We start from the raw sequence: 19,800 nt of genomic DNA, 5'->3' as shown, positions 1-19,800 counted from the left end.
CATCTGGTAACACCAAGGACCAACCTTTTTAAATTCTCTCCACTGCAATTATCACTTTCAGAATGGAACTCTCTGCCAGAACATATTGTTACAATTCAAGACTCATCTGGATTCAGAGCTGCACTTGCTACTTTTCTCGATATTTAGCAACCTTTAATCCTGTTTTTTCCTTTCTTTGTTTGTTTTTGTTTGCTGCCAAAGCCCCCCCTTATGTAAAGCCCTACGGGCGCTTTAAGGGAACAATAAATGAAATGAAATAAATGAAAGGGCTTTGTGAGCACGCGCTTAATCTCGCCCGTATCGCCGCACGCCTCCGCGACACGAAACTGCCGGTCCCGGTGGTCGACGTTCGCTTGATAATATTAAAAAATTGGGCCACTGTGCATTGCTTTGCGCCCTTAGTGAGTGATTAATTATTTCCGAAACTGGCTCTAACCCACAATCCCATATGCTTCATTTACACTTAGTGAAACACGAATTTCCTAATCATCGAATCTACCGATGCTGAAACCTCCTATGATGTTTCATAAAATGAACAATATTTAATTTATAAGGTGGTGAAATGTGCATACTGCGGTCCTCCGCTGAGTCCACTTTGTGGGTTTCCCCTTTTATAGGGGTACCACTTAGAAACACAGAAGGTTCCTTGGGTTCGGACAAAGACGTGTTTATTTGACTTGGATGCCACACGCTTGCCCGAAGGCCAACAATGTTGGAGATGACTGCGCTGTCTCTTTTGACAGGATCACCAGTCGGAGTCCGCGCTGCCGCTATTGACAGTATCACGGAGGGGGAGGATCAGATAAGGATATGAAGGCTCCGTCGAGCAGAGTCTCCCCCGGCGAGAGTTCCGCCCGTTGGATTAGGGCCGTCTTATATAGCCTGCGGGAATGGACGCGCCCGGGGTGGGTCGGATGTAGGTGGTTCCCCGGAGGGGCGGACGCGTTCAAATCATGATCCCGGGGGGTGTGCCTTAGGCAAATCACCCGAGAAGGACGAGGGAAAGCCGCCCACCAGGGAATACGGCTTCGCCCTCGAATCCGGGTCGCGCCCCCCCGCGGCGACGTCCCACGGCCTGCCTGAGCTAGGCCTAGATAGGGATGCAGGGAACCCGTGGTTCCCACAACTTCCATGGTTCGTGCACAGCGCCATGCTTGCAGGCAGACGACGGCTAGGGGACGAATTTCCGCATATCAGAATTTTAATAGCGTACAGAAGGTGTCCTACAGCCATAAAATTAAATGCCAATTTTTTACTGCTGTTGAGGGTAATACGTGGAAGACTTCCAGTGTCATTCGCGAGTTCTGACAACGACCCGTCTTCTCCTTGAATGATACATCGTATTTGCCATAATAAAGTCACCCGAGATATTTTTCGCCGAGGCGGCCTTCAAGAGCTTCCACGAGGCAATTGAATTTCCGCTGTGCCTAAGAAGGAAGATTATGAAGCAATTCTCAAGCTATCCCTCACGGTGTGCGTGCCAAAAGGCTCCTCGTGATGTGGTGGTCCATCCATTCAACTCGACGACTAGATTAAATTGCACTTGGAAAGCAATCCAGGGGTTGCGTCCATCATATGGGTCGAGCTTAACAATCATCTTCTCAGTAGCTAAAACCTGTTGGTATTGCCGCACATCAGACTCCACAGAAGGAGGAATTTTATGTCCTCTCCCATTCTCCGTATCCCCTGGAGCTTTAATGGTCAATGACACCTCACTTTCATGGCCACCGTCGCCCGTTGCTCCAGTAGTCTCACCGGATTGCGGCGGTGTCCGTAGTTGGCCTACAGGTTACGCTGCTAGAGGCGATAACCCAGTGTCAGGATGTTGCTGGAGTTGAACGGCAACCTGGCGTTGGATCTCTGCAAGAGCTGATTGATATCATTTTCTAATAAACGCCAATTTCTTTGTTTCTTCCCTGGCTTCCTCTCAGTGGTGACTTTGTTATTCCCTAAAGCTGAATAACGATGCCCGTAGCGAACTGATTGCCCCCAGGACTTGGTTAGAGTGGGCAGTGTGACGAATCTTCATTATCTTAGTTCTGACACCAATGTTCCGCGATTATGATCATAGCCTCATTTTCTTCTGCGTGCCCTTGAACCGCTCTCTGCACCGCTTTTTAAACACATTCACACTTATAAAATTATGTTAAAATTGGTCATTTTCTTGCGCATTATGAAGGGTGCTTCTCAAAACATGGGCCAAGTTGTTAGCCCGAAGAGTGGGCATCGCACAATAACTTGATAATGAATTGTTATCTGCCAAAGGGCCCATTAGGAAAAATGTATAAGGTTCCGTGTTATTTAGTTTATGAGCTACTTTCGTTTAATACCTTTAAAATATTTATTATAGGTATGGTTTCAATTAGAAACTTGCTGAGGGTGATCGAGAGCCACTACTTAAACTCATTTAAAAAATATAGAAAGCACACACCACTTTTTACGGCGTTCCAAAAAAAAAAAAAAGCCCAAAGTAACTGTGGTGCTCTTTCAGGTTACAAGTTTCCCATCGAAGCGCATATTTGCGCCAATGTCCCTGCCCCCTGAAGGCCAAAGCGCGCGATGTACGTGCGCAAGATTTCCTCCCCTCCTACAAGGGAGGCCAGACTAGATGCTCGCCTCGGCCAAGGGAGGCAGGACCGCAGGTGTAAAGATGCGCTCCGATAGGAGACTGACACGTAGAGAAACATCTAACCCGTTCAACGGCTGCGTTAGAATTCACAATTCCCTTCCGCCAGGCTTCTTTCTTCTACCTATGCCTCGACGTATATGGGGTACACATTTAGGCAATTCGCGTGCTACATTTCTGTAGCACTTGTTTTTACAACTATTAAACATGTCTTACAGCTCTTGCGCATGCGCATTACGATTTTTTTTCGATATGCAAGAAGAGTACGAAAGTAGCAGACGCAACCACTCCGCTCTCCCCTTGGCTCCTGCTTTTTATTATTATATTTATTTTTATCTTTTACCCTGTCTGGAGAGATTCAAGAAGTAGGAATAAAAAATAATATCATAATACTGCCGCGCCCGTGGGCGAGTTGACAGGCTAGGCAGCCTTCACGGAGGCGACCGTGCAGTTTGAAGCTCCGCTAGTGCAGTTTTGATATTATCATTTCATTTCATTGCATTTATTGTACCCTTCTATCACCCTCAGGAGACTTTACATAAGGGGAGACAAACAACAATATATATTAAAGCTCACAAAAAAAACACACACACACACTCAAAAACAGTTTAGGTTATCTACGTATAAAGAGCGGCAAGTGCGGCTCGAAAAGTGCTGGACTCTTCAATTGTTACACTGTTATCGGAGAGTGAATTCCAGTCGGTAATAGAGAGCTGTAAAGGTGAAAAATTGTAGGTTTTAGTCCTAGCAATGGTGACGTGAAGTTTCCGTGTGTTGTCTGTGCGTGAGGAGATGCGGATGGCGGCTCTGCAATACTTATCTTTTTGGATGGCGAATTTTAGTTCAGCTGGTGAGCACAAATCAGCCGTGTCACTTTTCGACGGTCTGCAAGAAGTGGAAGCTGAAGTTGCTGTTTTAATGATGTACTGTTTGTGCGGGTGTAGTTACGAAGTATATGAAGCGAGTAGCTCGGTTTTATATGGCTTCTAACTTATCGATTAAATATGACCGATGCGGATTCCAGATGACAGATGCATATTCAAGCTTGCTGTTACTATTTTTTTCCTGTCAAAATTGTTCTAATGCATTTTGTTACTCGTTATTCGTTTGGGTTTAAAACTTCCATAGGCGAAGACCGTGCACAAAAGCAGCCGTAGCGCAGTGCATGGAGTCCATCGCCGACGCACGGTGTACGAGTCCAATTTCGGTTTAGTTGCAGGCACAAGTTCGCCTCATCGCACGTATATTTTATTTTTTTTGCATTTGTCTGTCCTTTCTATTTATGACAATAGCTCGACCTATGACATATCGACAAGCCCTACCGTAAGTGACCGGGAAATCAGCGGCGAGTTTGTTGATCAGATTTTTTTTTTGTGCCGGATGTCCTTGGCACTCCAAGGAAGGCATTTTAGAGTGCTCAGTGCCTTGTGCGTTCTCCGAAGTGGGTAGTATCAAAGGAAATCCAGCAGGCGCCATACAATGATCTTTTATTGAAAATCAATTTATCGTTTCCGCCGAAGTCAAAAACCGAGAGCTAGAAAATGTAATACATTAAAAAACTCTCATCGTAAAAAAAAAAAAAAAAAAATTATGTTTTGTGGAAACTTCACCGCGAAGTAATGATATGTATACATATTTTTTTTTTTAATTCGAGGCAATCAGGATTAGACATAAGTTTGAACTGGTTTTACTAGCTTATAAATAAATTACCTCCCCCCCCCCCCCGTCCCCAGAAGAAAAAAAAATAAAATTAAAAACTGATCGAAAGTCGTTTTTAATAATTTACAATGGTGAGTGAATTAAAGTTGTGACAGACGGCAGTCATCGAATCCGCGCCGCAATCCCCGCCATTTCATACCTTTATTTAACTCGTCATATGTAAACAACCAACTATGAAGCCTCGTGTTCTGTGGGGTATGCGCCACAGTGTAAAAGCATTTGAAAAATACAAAAATAAATATGAACCTTACCTCAATGCCTGAATCTAGACAAAGAACCCAGCTTTACTACGGGCAACCGTTCGCAGGTACCATAATATCTTCGACAAGTTGCTAACACCAACTTTTTGCATGGAAATTAGGGAAAGGAGCCTTCAAGCTACAGGGTATTTTTATCACTAAAGGTGCAAATGTACAAGCAATTTTTATAGCTTTTGATAGAGTTATTTAATATTATTCGCGGCCTAATTGTGTACAAAATTGTGATATTCTATTTTGTATCGAACAGGGTACAAGTGTCCAGTTTGTTCATCTCTGATTTCACTCTGCATTCAAACGTGATCGCGAAGCGTTTAAAAATGGCCAGGTTGTAGTTGACTCGGCAAACGTGTACGAGGTACTCAAATTAAACCACGCACTGAGGCAGGTTGCTTTGATGTATAAATTTGTGGACATATAAGAAACCCACATATTGTCTTGACCAACTTGCCGCGCGCATTTCAGCGCGCGGCAAGTTGGTCACAAGAACAGTTGTACGTCCTTCTCGGAGATCCGCTACGCCTCGTGCGACACCAATTCCTTTTTGGAGGAGCAATTCGACGCTGCCTTCCAGAAGAGCTTCACCGTGTATGGCTGAGTCGGTTATAACGGTGACGAAAACACTCGATCGCGGCGGTAGGCTCACATGGTTGGCGATAACTCGGATAGCGGTTGACGTCGTGTTGGTCTCCGCCAGCGGCAGGACAGGCTTTCGCAGCGTCAACTGGTTTGCGGCTAGGTCAATGACTGCGCCATACTCGCAGAGAAATTCCATTCCGGGGATAACGTCCCTCGAACACTCTTGCAGAACGACGAACTTCACAGGGCACGTCTCACCGTGGATCTCGACGCGAGCAGTGCATCTCCAGACTGGTGTGATGAGATGCCCTCCGGCGATTCTTTGAAATCCATCGCACGGCGTCGTGACTTTTCGAAGGCGGCGGGAGAGCCTCCCACTCAAGACTGAGTAGTCTGCTCCGGTGTCCACGAGGGCGGATCCGTCGAGGCCGTCGATAACAACGTTTAGGTTGTTGGACACCGATGCAGGAGCGTCGTTGTGATGCGTAGCGTCGGGAGGGTGGGAGCGCTCCGGTCGTTCTTGGAGGCTTTTTACGTCTCCTCGGCAACTCCACCTCCAGGGGTTGCCGCGCCTAGTTTCCCCGGCGAGGAGCGAGGGGCGACAGGCTTTCACGTCGGGGTCGGTGCATCGGCGAAGCTGGACGTCGGGGCGAAGGCGATCGGAACTCTCGGCGGGACGCAGGCTCGGGGGACTGAGGTCGTCGCAGGTAATCGTCGATCTCCCGAGGGTGTTCACTATACCGGGGGCGCGGGTCGTTTGGGTGGAATCCGTGCAACCCGAGTCGTCGGTATGGGCATCGGCGGTACACATGGCCAGCTTCGCCGCAGTGGTAGCACAGCGGGCGTCGGTCAGCCGTCCTCCAGACGTCTGTCTTCCTCGGCGCAAATCGCTCTGGGTGAACGTGCGCCTGATCTTCCTGTCGTCGGGGGTACTGCGGCGTTGGGGCGTCTCTTCGGGGCGGCGCCGTGGCTTGGCGGGAAGCTTACGGCGGTCGTCGGGCCATGGCGGCGTAGCTGAACGTCGGTTCCTCCGGTGCTACCGTGGTGACGGGAACCTCTGGTTGGAGCGCCCGATGCACTTCTTCTCGGACAGCCTCGGCGATGGAAATGGTTGGCGGACGGCTGGTGGTTGGCAGCAACCTTCGCAGTTCCTCCCGGACGACCTCCCAAATAATTTCGCGGATGTCCGTACCAGGCGCGTTTTCGCTGCTAAGCAGCGCGGTTGCAGTGACGCTTGGCTGCTGCTGGTAGTGGGAAGCGCGCGCTTGGAGGGCGCGCTCGATGTTTGTCGCCTCGGTGACGAAAGCGTCGACGGTTGCCGGCGGGTTGCGGACGAGGCCTCCGAAAATGTCGTCTCTCACCCCGCGCATGAGGATTCGCAACTTCTTCTCTTCTGTAGCTCGAGGGTCGGCGCGGGCGCTCAGGCGCAGAACGTCCTCTACGAAGCCGGTGACGCTCTCGTTGGGGCCCCGAGTCCTGGTTCGCAGTAGGTCCTCGGCTCTCTCTCGGCGGTGGTGGTTGACGAATGTAGCCTTCAGATCGGTCTTGAAAATGTCCCACAACGTCAAAGAGGACTCATGGTTCTCGTACCAGTATTTGGCGGTCGCCTCAAGCGAAACGTAGACGTTGTGCAGGCGCTGCTCGTCGATCCAGCCATTGTGAAGGGCAACGTGTTTATACTGGTCAATCCAGTCTTCGACGTCTTCGTAGAGTTCACCGTGGAAGGGGGCAGCCGTCCGCGGTGCGACGGGCATGTAGATGACGGGGGAAGCGGTGGGGGCTTGCGACTGGTTGGCCATCGTCGTCTTCTTCGTCTTGGGCTTGTGCAGCAGCAAACCGTACTCAGGATCCTCTCCCTTTGGTGCGGCGGCTGGTCCGAGTTTCAGGTTCCGCGTTGAGTGGTCTTCTCACGGAGCCGGGAGTCGGACCTGCACTGCGGGCCCTTGGAGGGGAACGCTGCACGGGCATGCGGTACCCCGCACCTCCACCAAAATGTCACGAATGACGATTGATGAGGCAAAGATAACTGAAGAAACTAAACGTTTGATGGGGCGGACTTGTGCCCAAAACAAAAAGGAAACAGAAGAAAACAGCAGAGCGTCGTGGGCGTCGATGTCGGCGAAACCGCAGTATCGAGCGCAGGGGCGAGACTGACTCTGGCTCGCCACGCGAAACCCCTTATGTACACGCGTGGGCTTGTGGGATAATTGGCATAGAAGGTTCGACGCGTAGAACATTGGGGCCTGGAACAAGCCAACATGATTCTCGAATTTTTCAGAACACTAAATTGCAGGAATAAACAAAAGACACGTCGCTCCCAGGAATCGAACGCTGGCTTTCCGCGAGGGAGACAAGCGCGATAACCATTAGGTCACGTGCGTGCTGCCTACTTGGCCAGCTGCGCGCGCGGAATTCCTATAATAACTTTAGTTATTAACTGAAGTTCCTAGGCCACGTGGTTAGTAATGACGGCGCCCGCCCATACCCCGAGAAGACTCGCGCCGTCGCGGCATTTCCAGCGCCAACAGACAAGAAGGCCGTACGAAGATTCCTTGGACTTTGTGCCTATTATCGACGCTTCGTTCGGGATTTCGCAAGGATTTCCACACCACTTGCAAACCTCACAAAGGACGCCGAGAGGTTCGAATGGGCTGAGGAGCAGCAGCAGGCATTCGGCGAGCTGAACCGACGACTTCAGACTCCTCCTGTGCTTGGACATTTCGATCAAGATGCGGAAACAGAAATTCACACGGACGCAAGTAACGCGAGACTGGGCGCAGTGCTGGTCCAAGTGCAAGAAGGCATCGAGCGAGACATCGCCTACGCAAGTCGGACACTGTCCAAGGCGGAGAAAAATTACTCCACGACTGAGAAAGAGTGCCTTGCGGTCGTCTGGGCAATCACGAAGTTTCGTCCGTACTTGTACAGGAGCCCGTTCCGTGTAATCACGGACCACCACTCGCTCTGCTGGCTTGCGAACCTGAAGGACCCGTCAGGACGCCTCGCTCGATGGAGTCTCCGACTACAAGTGTTAAACATGACAGTGGTCTACAAGTCAGGCCGCAAGCACAGCGACGCCGACTGCCTGTCCAGAGCCCCCGTTGAAACCCCTTCCGGCTGCAGCGACGACAATGACGACGAGTGCTTCCAAGGAGCAGTGAACACCGACGACATGGCACGACGTCAAAGGGACGATGCTGAGCTGCGCGAATTAATCGAGCACCTGGAAGGGGGCAGCAGTGCCGTGCCACGTGTCTTCTCACGACTACTGCCGACCTTCGCCATTCGACAAGGTGTACTCTACAAAGAGAACTTTGGCGACAACAACACACCGTGGTTGCTGGTAATCCCGACCGACCTTCGGGAGGAGATCTTTCAAGCATGTCACGACGACCCGACGTCGGGACACCTTGGTTACAGCGGAACACTGGCCCGTATTCGTGAAAAGCATTACTGGCCAAAGCTCCCCAAAGCCGTCCACCTCTATACCCGATCGTGCCACGAGTACCAGCGGCGTAGGAAAGCGCCGACGAAGCCGGCAGGTCTTCTGCAGCCGATTGCTTCCCCGACCGCACCGTTCCAGCAGATCGGAATGAACCTACTTGGCCCTTTTCCGCCGTCAACGTCGGGAAACCGCTGGATAATCGTCGCCACAGATTATCTCACGCGGTACGCCGAGACGAAAGCCCTTCCTTCAGGGACTGCAGTGGAAGTCGCCAAGTTTTTCATCGAGTCCATCGTCCTCCGGCACGGCGCTCCCGAAGTTCTGATTACAGATTGCGGATCATCGTTCATGGCACAGATGACGCAAGAAATCCTCCGGCTCAGTCACACCAGTCATCGTCGTACCACTGCGTACCACCCGCAGACCAACGGGCTGACGGAGCGACTCAACAAGACAATCGCCGACATGATCTCTATGTACGTCGACGTAGAGCACAAGACGTGGGACGAGGTGTTGCCCTACGTCACGTTCGCCTACAATACGGCGGTTCAAGAGACCACTGGATTCTCACCTTTCCAGCTGGTACATGGTCGGAAGGTAACGACCATGTTGTACGCAATGCTGCCCCATGAGCCATCTGACAATGAGAGCGACGACGCCCAGGCGGTTGCTCAACGCGCCAAAGAGGTCCGCCAGCTCGCCCGACGGAAGTCCGCCAGCTCGTCGCAGGGACGTTCACTTCCAGCCCGGAGACAGGGTGTGGGTGTGGACGCCCATCCGTCGCCGCGGCCTCAGTGAGATACTGCTGAAACGGTACTTTGGACCATACAAGGTACTTAGTCGCCTCGGCGAGCTAAACTACGAGGTGATGCCCGACGGAACACGAACATCGTCACGCCGCCCAGCACGACCTGAGGTCGTCCAAGTCGTGCGCCCGAAGCCGTACTACGCTCGACAGGACTGTGGACCTTATGTGCTCAAAAGGACTCGTTAGTTTATCGTTCTTTTTTTATTTTGTTTCGTTTTCCGTTGCATCGGGGCGATGCACTTTTTAAAGGGGGGAGTAATGCCGCGCGCGCAGCTGGCCAAGTAGAAAGAGCGCGCGCGGCCAAACGGTTATCGTACCTGGCTCCCACGCGGAAAGCCAGGGTTTGATTCCCGGAAGCGGCGCATCTTTTCGTTTATTCCTGCAGACTAGTATTCTGGTAAATTCGAGAACCGTCTAGGCTAATTCGAGGTTAGAATGTTCTACGCGCCGAACCTTCTACGCCGAATGCTCCAGAAGCCCACGCGTGTACAAAAGCGGCTCAGCGTGGCAAGCCGGGGTCAGTTTCGCCCCAGCGCTCGACTCTGCTGTCACGCCGACTTCGACGCCCGCGACGCTCTGCTTTCTTCTGTTCCCTATTTATTTTTGGGTACAAGTTCGCTCCATTAAACGTTCGCCTCATCATTTGTCATTCGTGGCAATATTTTGTGTTTATGGTTTATCTCCTTTGTATTCACTTCCCAGTTCACAGTGACAAAATTACCAAAATACTGTTCACTGAGTGTCCCCGCATTTCATTTCAACTTATATCTCCATTTCATTTTACAAAATTATTATTACATATCCTTTGAAATAGTCGATCCCTTCTAAAACAATAGCGATTTTGTAAATTTTACTTCACAATTATATAGGTTGTTTTTTTTTTTTTTTAACGGAGGTTGTACGTTTTGGTGCCTAAATAAAATGTTCGCTAGAAACCCGTCGACTCGGCCTGAGCAACAAGCAAAAACGCAAAGCTATTTTTTTCCTTACGGCTTGACATTGATATATTTTGAGTAAAAAATGAGAAGTACATACCGTAAATCATACTAATATTACTGAGTTACTGTACGTACATGTCGGCATCAAAATTGGGATGGCCAGGAGTTTTTGTACTTGGGTCACAGTTTTCTTTTAAACATGTGAAAATATATATAAAAATATATATTTCCATTATAATGTTGAAGGTGCCCAATGGCTCTGTAGCAATGAATCGACTAACATATAACGACTCGCGGGCGATGAATTATGTGAGCCGGTAAACGGGAGAAAAATGATATCCCAAATCTTACGTTAGAACTTCGCTATTTACAACACGTTATAACTCTGTCGACGCTGAGAGGCATCACAAAGTATGGTAGAGATTCTGCTTTTGTCGAATTCGGAAGCGTGCTTTTCAAGAAATACACCCCCATTTCTGCGAGGGGCTAAATGTAAACATCTTGGCCTATAGTCATAATATATCGCGAGCTCTATCTTCCAAAAACTTTAATGTACCTCCATACGCATCTGAGATATGTACTCCACGACACAAGCTCGAGGGAAAAGCGTGGCAGTTGAGACGACTACTTCCATTGCTTCATAAGCACCGTAAATCAATTTACATTGACAGCGCTGTCGCGACGATAGCCGGAGCTCGACTTTTGGGTACCATGATATTGCTTTTCGATTACTTTCTATTATTTATTTTATTTGATCAGTACGGCTCAGTCATATGCCAACACAGAATGAAGTTGTGAGCCAGTGGCTCCCTCTGGTAAACTGCTGCAAAGTAGCAGTCGCTAAACGCCCTCGATTGGACAATTTATATATTTGAAAATAATAATTTCTATGCAGCCGTAGACTGCTATTGAAGACCACGTTGAGGGCTGTCACATTCTGGGTAGATAAAAGAGGTTTTCTCTTTAATATTTTGTTCTGTAAATATGGCGGCAGAGTTTCTTGTAGCCCATCTTACTATGATGTGCTAATAGAAATTCCGCCACCAGATTATAACGACGACCAAATCTCCGGAATTCCTCATATTACTTTGATTAGATCATGGCTATACTTGCGGACAACTTTCTGTGACTACGCATTCATAGCTACAGGCACACGTGCTCTCCCGCATTTTGTGCGCCCGTCAAAGCTGTGCACGTGCAATCTTCACTTCTTTTGAAATGCTAGAGAAAGTGGCCCGCGAATATAGAACTATCAAGAACTCCTGAGTTCTGTACAGCGGTGTGCGTTGCAGGAGGAAGAACGCATAGCCTAAAAGATACCTTCATGACGTGAGTTGTCATGCGCCCCAGAAGACTCAAGGAGAAAAGAACGTCAAAAAGTGGTTTATAAAATGTAAAAAAAATCACTATGGTTATAGTTGTATTTAAGGAGAAGGAAAATGATTGAAATCGCTAGTTCAAAAATAAAGCATTATATTGAAATTTGTTAACTGTTTAGAGCGAATTATAAATTACATTTCATATAGAATGTTGTATTACACGTTCGGATTGCTATGCTAATAAGAAGTGAAAGAAGACCCTTAAGACAGCTTACGTGTTGAGATACGAAAGCATTATAATCCTTCAGGTGAAATATTCTAGAGTAATGTTTCTCCACGTATAAAAGTTGTTTCTGTCTGTATTGTATTCGGTGTGTGTATATGCGTATTCGTTGGCCACCAGACCGCAAACTTTCGGACCCCCATCGGTTGCCTGCCTCTTCGCTCGCCTTGCCGTATTGATCCGCTTCCTTGCTTCCTCGGCTGTGGCGTATTTGCATGGGCGGCCACGTTTGCCCGTGGAAGCCGCCGTAGATGTAGAGGCTGCTGCCGATGTCGAGGCCGTAGATGTAGACACGGTCGCCTCACAGTCCATCGCACGAGGCACACAACGAGCACAGATGAAATTCGAAACGCCACTGACGCGCCGAAGACAGCGCGCCACGTCTTCTTTTTGCACACGGCGACCCGGTGGTTGCATCTTGCTCCCCAAGGGCGCAGGCGCGGCGCCCCCGCCGGTTTCACGGCTTCCGTGACGAAGCATCGGCGTTGCTGCACTTTTTTGTGTTTTATTTCTTAGGCTAGTCCGCTTTGACCTTGAGCGGCGCGTGCATGATGACGTATTTTGATGGCCATCTTTCGGGCACAATGCCGACGCCGCCTTTTCCCGTAATGGGACATGTAAGGGTTTCGCCTTAAAAGGTTCTACATGACTGTAAACGCACTTCCTAGCACTTTTGGTTCATGGAAGCACTTCTGCACGCCTTTGGCTTTTATATTTGTTTATAGAAAGACGACAAAACTTGATCCAACAAAAGCAAAAAAAAAAAGATTACGGTTTTGCATTTTGGAAGAATTAAAAAGAAAAGAAGAAATAAGAATCAACCCCTTCATTCAAAACAAAGGCTGTTTATCTAAGATAGTGCGACAACATGGCCGTAGTGACCCTGAGCAGGATGACAGCGCGAAACTTGGAGGAGCTGAGCCGTCCACCAAGAGGTGCAGATCTGAAGGAGGAGCACCGGTGTCATCCGCTAAACATTTGCTCGCAAACAGACATGCATCGCGCCCTGGCGGTTCAACTACTGTCTTGCTCAAGATGACGCTCGAAGAAGCGCAGCCTTAAACTGTCTTTATTTGGCCTTCGGGATTACGAATATCAAAATTATATTTGAGATTGATGCGCTAAGTAGCCACAACAGCGCTTCCAAAATAGCGCTGAAGCCCCTCCCCGTCGCGTTCGGTGCTAGGGAATCATGGGTAATGGGGAGTTCTCACTCCGGAGTTGGAATGATTCCGGAATCATTCCGCACTTTCGCGACCTCGGAATGGAATAGGGACGGAGCGGCGGCCGTTCTGGGGGGAATGGTATGGGAATGGAGTACGATGCCTCTTTCCCGGAATGGAGTGGGAATGGAATTGGCGCGGTTCTTGTGCGAGCTGTGTCGATTTTCATCTAGGGCCTACGGACTCCAGGTGCAGTTCGCTAGTGCATTGTAAGTGGATCTTGGAACAAGATTATTGCAATAGAGGTAATTGGCTGCTTGATTGTATCACTGGCTTATGCTTCTTTGATGATGAAAATGGCGCGCCCAAGCAGCCAAAACTGAATAGATGTGGACGGATAAGGTGTCGTTCATGGCGCCGCAAGACACGACAAAGTGACTGTTGTAATCATGCGCTATTCGCATGTAGCTTTTAAACAGGCTACTGAACCGAACCGAAAACCGGAGATCAAACATGCGATATTAGGGACTTTTAGCAAACCGTTACCGTGTTCCGCGTACTGCACTAAAGGAGTCTTTGAAGTATGCTTTTAAACGTGCCCCCCGCGGTCACGGTATCACTCGGGCGCACGCTTAAAGGCATGCTTCGAACGCTCATGTAGTGCGTTACGCGGAACGCAGTAACGGTTTGCTAAAAGTCCCGATTTAGCCCGAACTGGAACGGAACTGTATTCTCGTGGGGCGGTTATCGATTTATTGGAAACTGTTCGGCGCAATCAAATGTGGTCCGCGCCTTCTTGAGGGTGGCGGCGCGAAGTCAGTGAAAAATTCGCAACGGTGGCGTCAGCGGCTCAGTTTCGATTCAACAAACTGCAGCGACGACATAGAGACAGCTCAATAACAATGCAACAAATAAGTATATTTCACGTCTACACGTACAGCACGAATCGGCATCGGCTAGTCGGAGTGAAGGCGGACACTTTTATGCTTGTTTCACTTTATCATTGACCGCATGAGGACGCTATACGAGCCACAGGAGCCAATTCATAGCCCAAAAGCCGTCACGTGTTCTTCCGGTTGGGCGGAGAGACGCGTAAAGCGAGAAGTAACGAGACGAGCATCGAACTGCGGGTTGGCTCGTATAGCTCGTAGCGCCTATGAACGGTATATTGTAAGGTGAAACGGAGTATATTAGCCGCGACATGTTTTGGTGGCGCCTTCCTATGGTATCCTCTCGTGACGTCCTTACCTTGCGGACAACAAGTTTGGTGGAGCTTTTAATTAGCATGGTGGAAGCTGGGAATCATTCGCTCTAAAAGCAACACTGCCAACACCGTCAAGATTCAAGTTCTCACATCCCTCTTATGTCCGTCGAAGAGAAATCCTTTGCTGACGTCGTAATCAGCATTCGACCAATCGTGGGAGGCTGACCAGAGCGACGCTTTTGATGGCGCACGTCGCCAATGTTTGACTATGCCCAGAGTCTAAAAAAGCTATTCTTTATACGCGTGCGCGTGCGCTAGCGTTTGTGTGTGTGTGTGTATGTGTGTTATTTTCTTTCTGCTAAGCACCATTCCCCCAGAATGGGGAAAGAAAACAAAAACATGAAAATGAATACAAAGTGACGAGTGGCGACGACGACAAAAAAGCGAATTCGCGACGACCGCGAGGCGTCGGCGCGGGACTCCATTCGCCCAGAACCCATGGACGCTGCTTGTGTGGGTCTGTGCGCGCTTGCTAGAAACAACAAGCCGCCCGTTATATTTCTTTGCCTTTCTTGTTTTAATCTTCTTTCGACGGACTATCGATGTCTTTTTCGTCTTGAATTCAGTTTGAGAAAGGCGTTCGGGCGTGAGGTGCGGGTAGTTTGCAGTTTCGATCTGGAAGAGCATCGTATACCGGCGTGTGGTCATGTGTCAGTACTGCGTGATACCGTTGAAGACCCCACGTTAGCAGTCGTGCTGCACTGAATAAATTTCTCATCTGGAATGGGTAACATTGTCACTAAACTCTGGATGATTAAACACCTGCTTTCTGAGAAACTAACGACTTATTTGTTTTGGGCGGTAGTTCACGAGTATGGTCAGTGCTACCGTAATAGTGTCACTGCACGTGTTGGCTCATTGACTTCACATGTGAGTACTCTACTTTAGCACTGTTTCCAAGCGCCTGTGTAAACACGGAAATTTCCTCAAACGGTGTTTTCGTTAAACATTCAAGATCAGAAAAAACAAAATTAAGCATATATTTGTTTTGCTGTCCTCGTTTCGGCAGCACAGCTTGTGATGAATTTTTTTAAATGCAGTTGACGTTGTGTTGAACTAGCCTTTTCTTCTGAACAACTGGAAGCTGTGTACGTTTTTTTAAGAACCGGATGAAACTGGTTTGCCTTTGGTGGAACCGGTAACCGAACGGTTATTTTAAAAGCATCACTGAACCAGAACCGAACTGGAACAAAACCTAATTCTATTGAACCTGAACCGAAGCAGAAAAATGTCCGCTTCGACTCCCTGCCTTTAACCCAGTCGATCTTCTATAGTGTTTGCGTGGGACACAAATAAATAATTATATTGAATATGTCAGGAAATAGCAAGAATCATGAAGCAAACGTAGGAGTTTACGTGTTAAGTCAGGTTCCATCATATGCTGCTACACTCCCTCCTTGTGCTGGCGTGGTATAGCGATTGCACTTTGTCAGCGGCTTTCTGCTATTGTCGCAGTGCATGGAGAATCGAGGCAGATATAAGCGGCGTCGCTCCTGGCAGCGCACTAGCGGTGCTGTTGTACAAGTATTCGAAGCAGAGAGCAAGGTAACTTTTGTTTTTCGCCACGCCCAAACTAGACATGTTTAAGACCTTATTAAACAAACAACACGCTAATCATGTATCTGTTGAATGTATACGATCCGTTATTTGCGAAGAAAATGGGTGGTTTTAAATGTTTGGCGTCTGTCGCCACTAACCTCTTACGCTTGATCACGCGATCGATGTCTGCAGTGGCACGGAGTGTCACAAAGCGCTTTGTGCGACCACCCTTCGGCTGAGTAGAATGAGTGATTTGATTAGGCTTTTCCAAACTTTTGCAGTCGTCTCCGAATTCGATAACTTCGGCAGCTTTATGGTGATAGTTTTTTCTCAATAACACGATGTGGCTGTTAATTAACATTTTTTCACGCTTGGGATTTAAATGGATGGAATGGTGGAGTTCAGCCGTTCCAGGAGTGGGGATGGACCCAGTGTTTTCATTCCGAGCAGTTCAAGGGAATGGAACTGTTGGAAGCTCTAACTCCCCGTGTTGGAATTGGAATGAAATGGGGGTGTCCATTCCGCAACCATGGTTGTCGACGTCACCGTATTTTACGGTTGTTTTAAGCCTTGGAAGAGACGTCTCGATATCTTTATTGCATCATGCGAAAAGCACTTTGAAGGCGACTAATATTTAAACGGGAATATATAAATACACCATTTAACGGAATTAAATTCTCTTTTTATTGTGTGCCCACCTTGCATGCTTGTGGTAAAAAAATCACAAAATTTCTGAAACCAGAAAAAAAAATGCTTTTTTTGGGGGTGTCAACCGAACGAAATCTGAGAACTTAACATATTCTATGGTTTGTTTTATTATAAACAAAAGATTAAAAAGACCTCGTATGTCATGTGGAAGGCAATGACGTTGCACGTGGTATCAATTTGAATCCGGTATTTTGGGGCAAAAATTGGTCGCAGTAGCGTGTTTTTTAGGAATTTAAAAATATTCTAGGCTCGAAATTCCGAACATAAGTTTTGATATCTTATTAAATCTTATATATATTACTCTCAAAGCATATCGAGTATCTACCGCTAATAGTTTGAGATTGAGCTCTTATCAAATTTGCCAGGGATGCGAGCTCTAAAAAGCGAGCCGCCCTTCTCTGATCATTCGCGATTTTATTTCTTAAAACAATGCCTGAACTTTGAAACATAAAGTGTTGTCTTCCCGTTTGCACCTGCCACGACATATAAATGTTTCAATAAAACTAAAAATTATGAACATTCCAGTGCCCCAAATGCTTGAATTAAAATGAAACCGTTCAGTTGCATTATGTGTAACCCCTGGTAGCTGTCCTAACAACGTTTAACAAAGTTCGTAACACCAACTGAAAAAGACGTAACGGCCTGCTCGTATTGCTTTAGATCGGAAGTATTAAGACGGTCTTCAAAAGGCTTGGTATATTCTGAACTCCAAGTGGTAATAATAAGGTCAATCTTAGAGTGCTGTCTTAAAGTATTTATTATTAATCGCGGCATAAAATGAATTTGAAGGTGTTATTTTGTTTTCATGAGGGTACACGTGTCAACTTTGTTCATTTCTGTGTACATCGGGCATCCAAAAGACGTGGCGAAGGGGTGAAAAATGGCCAGGTTGTAGTTGACTCTGCAAAAGCACACGAAACACTTTAGTGAAAGTTAAAACGGAGGCAGGCTTGCTTTATTTGAGGAGTCAGCGAGAGAAAAAGAACGCGTGTTTCTCAAAGCCAAAATAAACCAGGTATCGCAGAATGTGCCGTCCATATGTAGCACTAGCTGTCGGAAGGTGCCAAAGTTTTATGTTTGTCTATCATTTGATTAAAACTTATAAGCGATTTTCAGTAATTTGCAGTGGGAAAACAGAGGCCAATTAACAAAAGTCGGGAATACATAGAGAAGAATATAGTGCCCACTACTAAAAACTGACCTTATTTGTTCACGGAATATTATCATAAAATTTTAATGACGTTCGAATCAGATAATTTTGATATTTTGACAGCTGGTCCGGACCGCGAGCTCTACATTTGGGTGGAGGCAGTGTCTCACAATGCGCGTTACAAAATGTTTCGGTGAAAAAACAGTTTATTGTTTTATAAAACACCCATTTGTAATTTTATTCCCGAAGAGCAGGATACAAATGAAAAAACCTCGAATTCGGCGCTTTTTATTTTTGTCCTTAGTTTCTTTGGTGAAATTCCCCAAAATACTGTTTACAGTAATAGTTTCGCGTGTTCAACAGCGACCTTACATCGTGCATTTTGATTTTATCTAATATGCAATATATATAATGTTTTGATAAAAAATACCCTTTTTGAAAAGTTGGCGTTTTTTATCAATTTGATTGCAACAGAAATATTGATATTTCTTTAGAAACAAAGTCGTAAATTTTACTGCCGTAAAACCGAAACATCAATTGTCCATAGATACTTAGCAACAATCAGACTTGATAATTTTAGTTCTGTTCACAGTTTGATAATAATATTAAATTGGCTAGGTGATCGAGGCGTAGCAAAAGTCCAATCAATTAATTGATTTAGTGTACGTACCTGTTGGCGTCAAAATTAATGTCACCAGCATTTGTTTCCATGGAGTCGCAATATTTCTAAAATAATATGTGAATGAATAATACAAGTTATCAGTTACGGTTTTGAGTATTACGCAATGGCTAGGTTGTGATCGATTGTCCAAGATGTACAAACAACTCACCCGCTGGGACATATTTGCGCGAAGAACGCGATAAAAAATTTGACTTTTTTTCCGAAACTCAATATAAACGTTTCAAGCGCTTATCACCACGGCTAAAAATGCCTAGTCAATGGGCAATGAAGACATGCGCGGCGTATCATATTTCGCAAAAAATTAGTAGTGCGCAAGTCCTGAATACTTCCGACAGCCGAAGGTACCAATATGCTAGCTCGCAGCGGGCGATTATTGGAAGAGTGTTTTGAGATAAAGTTTAACCTCGGTTGATGCCGAGAGGACCCAAGCGGTATGGCCGGTATATCTTCTTTTCTCGACCCTCAGATCTGGTTTTCGAGAAATCTAACCAACTGCCTGCGGCGCGCGAGATATAACTGTTTGCTTCATTATAATCAAGAATGACAAACTCTGCCTTTGAAGAAAACATTTAAGTAATTCCACATACAGCTAATTTAGGCTTGATACGGCATAGGACGACCTTCCCTACATGGTAGAAATGACAGAACTTTCACGGCTGTTTTTCTGCGGGCGCAATATTGTGGCCATTTCAAACTCCACGGCCTTCGTAGCGGACCCTCGACACACTTTTTGGTAAAACATATATCATCGAATTCGTTTATCCATCATGTTTTTCATTACAGACAATGTGTATCGAGAAACTATTCTGTATCTACTTCTTTTCTGCTAATTGGGTGACCTGTCAATTTTAATAAAAATATTTAGTGTCTCGTCTTGCAGTTTGTCATCTGAACACAACAAGCAGCATAGTGAAAGTACTTTTTTATCGTCATACTCATTACTTGGCTCATAAAAACAGTGTTGGGAATCTTCAGTCACCCTGAAGTTTTACCTAATCCTTGAGCTGGTCTTTTTTAAATATGTAGATATTTTGTTCGGCATTGTTATTTAACTATATTTTTATCATGTGGAGCATTTGAAAAAGAAAGTGATTATATTTAGTTTATATCAATCCTTTTTTCTGCTTGCCCAAAATCATTCGATATCCTGGACCCCGTGCTTTTTTTCTTCTTGTGTCTTGAATTATATAGTGCTAGCAATTCAATTTATAGAAGGTGTACTAGTTATTAGATGTCTCTCTCTTTCTCTCTTTGATACCTACCTTCCTTCACAATGAGCTACCATAAACCTTATTAAGGCACTTGATTTGCGTAAAACAA

The 19,800-nt window shown here is 46.7% G+C and overlaps 1 protein-coding gene across 1 annotated transcript in view; it reads right to left on the bottom strand.

The window, feature by feature from the left end:
• Positions 1-17,440: 17,440 nt before the first annotated feature.
• Positions 17,441-19,800, bottom strand: part of LOC115323890 (neprilysin-1) — a 105,777-nt gene continuing 103,417 nt past the window's right edge. The window contains exons 19-20 of the mRNA XM_040214765.1: positions 18,469-18,524; positions 17,441-17,549 (exon numbers count right to left, since the gene is read on the bottom strand). Coding sequence (XP_040070699.1) covers positions 17,441-17,549; positions 18,469-18,524 — 165 coding nt within the window. The remainder of the gene's footprint in view (positions 17,550-18,468; positions 18,525-19,800) is intronic.

The sequence above is a fragment of the Ixodes scapularis genome, unplaced genomic scaffold (genome assembly GCF_016920785.2).
Source record: "Ixodes scapularis isolate PalLabHiFi unplaced genomic scaffold, ASM1692078v2 PGA_scaffold1__304_contigs__length_218370807, whole genome shotgun sequence".
In the NCBI taxonomy this organism is placed as follows: domain Eukaryota; kingdom Metazoa; phylum Arthropoda; class Arachnida; order Ixodida; family Ixodidae; genus Ixodes; species Ixodes scapularis.
The sequence above is the reverse complement of the archived record's forward strand: the minus strand, read 5'-3'. Positions and strand labels throughout refer to the sequence as shown.